This window comes from Carlito syrichta, unplaced genomic scaffold (assembly GCF_000164805.1).
Source record: "Carlito syrichta isolate Samal-C Ts95f unplaced genomic scaffold, Tarsius_syrichta-2.0.1 Scaffold169060, whole genome shotgun sequence".
Classification (NCBI taxonomy): domain Eukaryota; kingdom Metazoa; phylum Chordata; class Mammalia; order Primates; family Tarsiidae; genus Carlito; species Carlito syrichta.
This window is the reverse complement of record NW_007113156.1, coordinates 16,744-21,765: the sequence shown is the minus strand read 5'-3', so window position 1 is coordinate 21,765 and position 5,022 is coordinate 16,744. Positions and strand designations below refer to the sequence as shown.

The window sequence follows — 5,022 nt, the reverse complement described above, 5'->3', positions numbered from 1 at the left end:
TTATTTATTTATTTAGAGTTGGAGTCTCACTCTGTCGCCCAGACTGGAGTGCAGTGGCACACTCCCAGCCACCACAACCTCGACCTGCTGGCCTCCGGCGATCCTTCCGTCTCAGCCTTCCAAGTAGCCGGAACTACAGGTGTGCACTACCATGTCTGGCTAATTTTTTGATTTTTTTGTTTTTTTTTTACAGTAGAGACAAGGTCTCACCATGTTGCCCAGGCTGGTCTTGAACCCACGGGCTCAGGCAATCCTCTCGCCTCGGCCTCCCAAAGTGCTTTGATTACAGGCCCCATTTTAATAGCAGTCTCACTTTTCACCGTAAGAAGGCACCCTGCTTCCTTCCACCAGCCCCCTTCTCATCAGGCCCTGAGGATGCTTCTATGCTTCTATGTATTGTCTTAACATACCTCTTGGAAAGCCCTCTGATGACTTCCTGGGGATGGGTGGGCTTGTTTCTTGGGCTAGAACCATACTTCCTTGCCTCATGACCGCGTAGTGGGCCCAGGAGGGTCTGGGGCAGCCCACTGAAAGCCCTGGGTGGGCCCAGTGGTACTTTGTTAAATTAAGCACATGCATATCCTATGGCCCGGCAATTCCCTCTGGGTATATATTTCACGGAATGGCCGGCAGCGCTCACAGAGTAAGCGCTTGCGATGGGGCGGTAGAAGCTGCCGGGATGAGTGGGTGCCCACCAGGCCTGCTGCAGCTAACACGGCAAAGGGGACACACATAGCAACGTGAATCACTCTCAGAAACACAGCCGAGTGAAAACAAGACAAAGACCGCGATCTATAATGCAGCTTCATTTACATACATTAAAAATACATGCGCACAAAGCAACAATAAGCATTTTGCAAGAACACACACACACAGAAAGAGCCACGGTAAACACTTGAGGTTGCTGGCTGGGAAGAGAGAGAGGGGATGACGAGGACACGTGTGAGTGATGGAGAGACAGGTCTGCTGAGGACCACGTTCCCAGCTGAGGGGCAAGGGCGGACAGACCTGTCCCTGGTCTTTTTGGGCTGCAGCATGCCACCCAGGCTGAGTGGCCCTGGGGCTGCCGGCTGAGGGAGGCAGTCTCCAGGCCTCTGCTTCCAGAGGCTGCGGGAGTGCTGGCCCCACCAATCTCAAAAACAACTGGGAGGCCCGCAGAAGATTGCTGTTTGAAAAATATATCCTCGGCCATCGCTTTGCCAAGCTATGGTCTGGCCACACGGCTCTTTGAGCTATGGCCGCCATGCTTTCTTAGCTCTGGCCCCCTCCCCTATCTTGGGGAGGTGAATATCCTTTCTGTCTCTCTCTCTCTCATTTACTTTCTAAATAAACTATATTGTCCAATCTAAAAAAAAAAAAGAAAAAGATATCCTCCATCCTATTATGGGAACACCTACCGTCCCCGTCCTGTTGCAGAAGGACTGTTTTCTAATTCTGCTCCCCCTCCCCATCAAAGGTGGAGGACAGCACCCCTGAGAGAGACTAGTGTTCCCACACAGTGCACTCAGAGACCTATGCGATCCCCAACCGCTTCTCATTGCCATACCGCGCGCAAGCCAGCCCGTGAGAACAGGTGTTGGGAACCTCTGAGCCACCCCAGTGCTCACAGGAGGGCGCTGCGGGGAGTCGCCTCCAGCTCCGTGGACAGATGGTTGGGGGCCTCTGCCAAGTACCTGGGCAGCAGCCTCAGGCTGGCCTTCCATTCAAGACAAACATCTGCTGAGCACCCACTGGGTGCCAGGCTGGGTTCTAGGTGCTGGGGACACAGCAGGGGACAGTGCGAAGTCCCTCCCTCATGGAGGTGACCGCTGCCGTGGGGGAGCTGGATGACAACCGTGTAACCAGACCCCACGGTGAGGCTCTGGAATCTCCAGAATTCGGCCCATCTCTACGGAGGCTCTGGAGCCAGGCCTTGGGGAGTGTGTGTGTGTGTGTGTGTGTGTGTGTTTGTGGGTGGGGAGAAGTACACACCAATGAGTAAGACACACAGGACTCGCAGGGTAGCGCTTCTCTGCTCTTCCCTCAGACCCAGAAACTCCTTCTAGGAATTTATCCCAAGGGTAAAATCCAGAATGTTCGGCAGAATAGGAACAAGGATGTTCACTGTGGTGTTGTTTATATCAATTCAAAAACTGGAAATGAGACAGGACTAACTAGGACGTCCAGGTACCAGAACACCATGCAGCCTTTAAAAACAACATTGTAGGTGAATATTTAGTGCCATGGAGAAAGATGTCCATGGCTATGCTGCCTGGTGTCAAAATCAGTTCCAAACCAGTATGAAATAATGTGATTCCTTTTTTTCCCCTAACAAAAGCAAAAAACCCACGTAAAACCCATGCCTACTATGTACCACATTGAGAATGTGTGTGGCGGTCATCCCAGTGGAAAGACACCAGAAGTTAACGAAAGTCACCTATGCTTGTAGAATTATGGTTGACTTTTGTCCCTATGTTTCTACTTAGGTATATTGGTTTTTTCTCCTTTTTTTTTTGAGTCAGAGTCTCACTCTGTCACTCAGCTGGAGTGCAGTGGCATGCTTACGGTCACCACAGCCTCGATTTGCTGGGCTCAGGCGATCCTTCCACCTCAGCCTATCAAGTAGCTGGAACTACAGGCGTGAGCCATCATGCCTGGCTAATTTTTTAATGTACTGCAGAGACGAGGTCTCGCCATGTTTCCCAGGATGGTCTCGAACCCACAGGCTCAGAGAATCGCTTCACCTCCACCTCTCAAAGTGCTGGGATGATAGGCATGAGCCGCTGAGCCCAGCTTACTTAGATATATTTTCTAGTTTTTCTCCATTCATTTGTATTCGTTCTGTAATATATAATTAAAAATACACATACATAGGCACAGAATAGAGCCAGGATGGCATTAAAACAAAATGTAAACAGTAGCTATTTATATCTAGGTGGTGGGAAGAGGGATGATTTTTTTCATTTTTTAAAATTTGGATAATAAAGGCTATTACTTCTGAGGAGCCTTGGACTGCCCACTCCTGCTGTCAGGAAGGTCCCACTAAGGGAGGTCATCTACTGAACACGCGTTGGACACACTCCCCGCCCTCATCTGAGGGGCTGGTGGTCTCCGGAGTGGGGTGCGTGAACCCCCAGGGGTGAGAAATGAAAGCGTCGGACTCTCATTCATGTTTTTTCATCTTTTTTCACAATGTCCACTTTGGGGCATGCTTTATCATGTGCACAAGATGTGGATGCCGTGGACCTGTGTGTGACTCGTAAACAACGGACATGCGTATGCGGGTGGCGCTCAGCACATGTCTGTGGGCCTGAAGTGCTTGTTGAACTCCACGAAGAGAAAACGGCCCAGCTTCCCCTAAAGGGATGCTGTCCTGGTCGGGCCGCTGGTGAGGGCACCTCCTCACATAGACACGCTCCCTGGTTCCCTGACACCTCTCGCTTGCCTTGTCACCAAGGCGTTTCTCCTAATGGGCCATCTATTTGCTTGTTGTTTCTTCCCACTAGAACATTAGCCGCCCAGGGGCAGTACTGGGCTTGATCACCACCTAGGACAGGGCTTGGTGCTGAGCCATGTTGGTAGCGTCTGCTGAATGTCACATAAACAGAGGAGGGCATGCAGGGAACACTGGCAGGGGAGAGCCAGGTGCAGAACGTAAGACCCCTTAAGGGAGATATGGATAGATCAGCTGAGATGCAGCTGGAGGGATGTGAGGTAGATTCAAAACAAACTAGGAGAAATGGTAACCTGTTAGAGGTGAGGCCTGGACAAAATCCTGCAGGAGAAGGAGTGGGATGATGCCACAAGGACCCCATCCCTGGCTTTGCCAGGCCTTGCCCCAGAGCCGCCCGGGAAGGGACTGCTCCCCGAGAGGCCGCTTGTCTTCCCTGCATCTGGCTCTCCAAACAGTCAGATGGGAGCTGCTGACACCATTCCTGGCGACAGACCCGGAAGAAATGTAGCTGGGGAGAGGAAGTTTAGTTCTGGAGGTCTGGGACCACCAGCATGGGCACCTGCTTCTCTCCCGATCTTAGGGCGAGGGCAGGAGGAGGCCAGCGCGGGGGAGGGTGTTGACCAAATGCCCTTAAAGCAGTGGTTTCCCCAGGGACTAGCTGGCAATGTCTGGAGTCGTTCTGGGAACTGGGGGTGGGGTGCTACTAGTATCCAGCGGCCAAGTACACTGTGACCACCCTACACAGGACAGACTCCCACCAACAAAGGCCAACCTGGTTCCTGACATCACCAAGGCAGAGGCCGCCAAGCCCTGCTTTAAAAACAGCCCAGCTCTGAGTCCCCAGGCATCAGTCATGGTCCATCTTCACCACATCCACAGTGAATCTAGTGGCAGTGCCCACCCTGAGCACCAGCCACGTGCTGCCACGGCGCCAGACACCAGAGAGCACCCAGCTCTCCAATTCTCACACCAGCTCCAGGACATGGATGCGAGCCCGTATTGCCCAGAACACGAAGACAGAAATGACGCGTGTCCACGGAGTGCTTGCGAGGCTCCCTGGACAAGCATGGAACCCATCAGTCCTCACTCCAATCCTCCAGGCGGGGGGTCCCATCGGCCCCACTTTTCAGATGAAGAAACTGAGGCCCAGAGTCATGCTGTCACGTGCCCAAGGCTAAGCAAGGGTGTGGGGGCACAGAGGGTACAGAGTCCCCACGGAAGGGTCGCTCACAGCACAACTGACTAAGGGCTCGGTCTAGGCCGCCTTGCCCGTCCCATGCTGTGGGGTGGCAGATGGCTTGTGCCCGGACCTCAGCACACTGGCTGGAGACAGTGAGTGCGGCCACCTCGGCAGCCATGCTCCAGGCAACTGTACCTCACAGGAACCCGGAAGTGGGGGGTGCCCATGTGGGAACGCCCAGAAGGCCCCACCGAGGCCAGTCAGAGAACAAGAGGAGGGGCTGGCTGCTATGCCCGCCCCAGCACCTGTGGCCCCCTGCCCACCCGCCCACTCACCTGGATGCCGTTCTCCTGAAGGTTCAGGTACCGCGTGTTGACCGGGATGCTGGCCGGGACTTCGGCCAGCTCTC

General features: G+C 53.6%; 1 protein-coding gene across 1 annotated transcript in view; it reads right to left on the bottom strand.

Moving 5' to 3' along the window:
• Window positions 1–5,022, bottom strand: part of LRRC4B (leucine rich repeat containing 4B) — a gene marked incomplete at its 3' end in the record, with an annotated part of 24,825 nt that overhangs the window by 19,414 nt on the left and 389 nt on the right. The window contains exon 2 of the mRNA XM_008051189.1: window positions 4,949–5,022. This exon is cut by the window's right edge and continues 44 nt beyond it. Within this exon, the coding sequence (XP_008049380.1) occupies window positions 4,949–5,022 (74 nt within the window). The remainder of the gene's footprint in view (window positions 1–4,948) is intronic.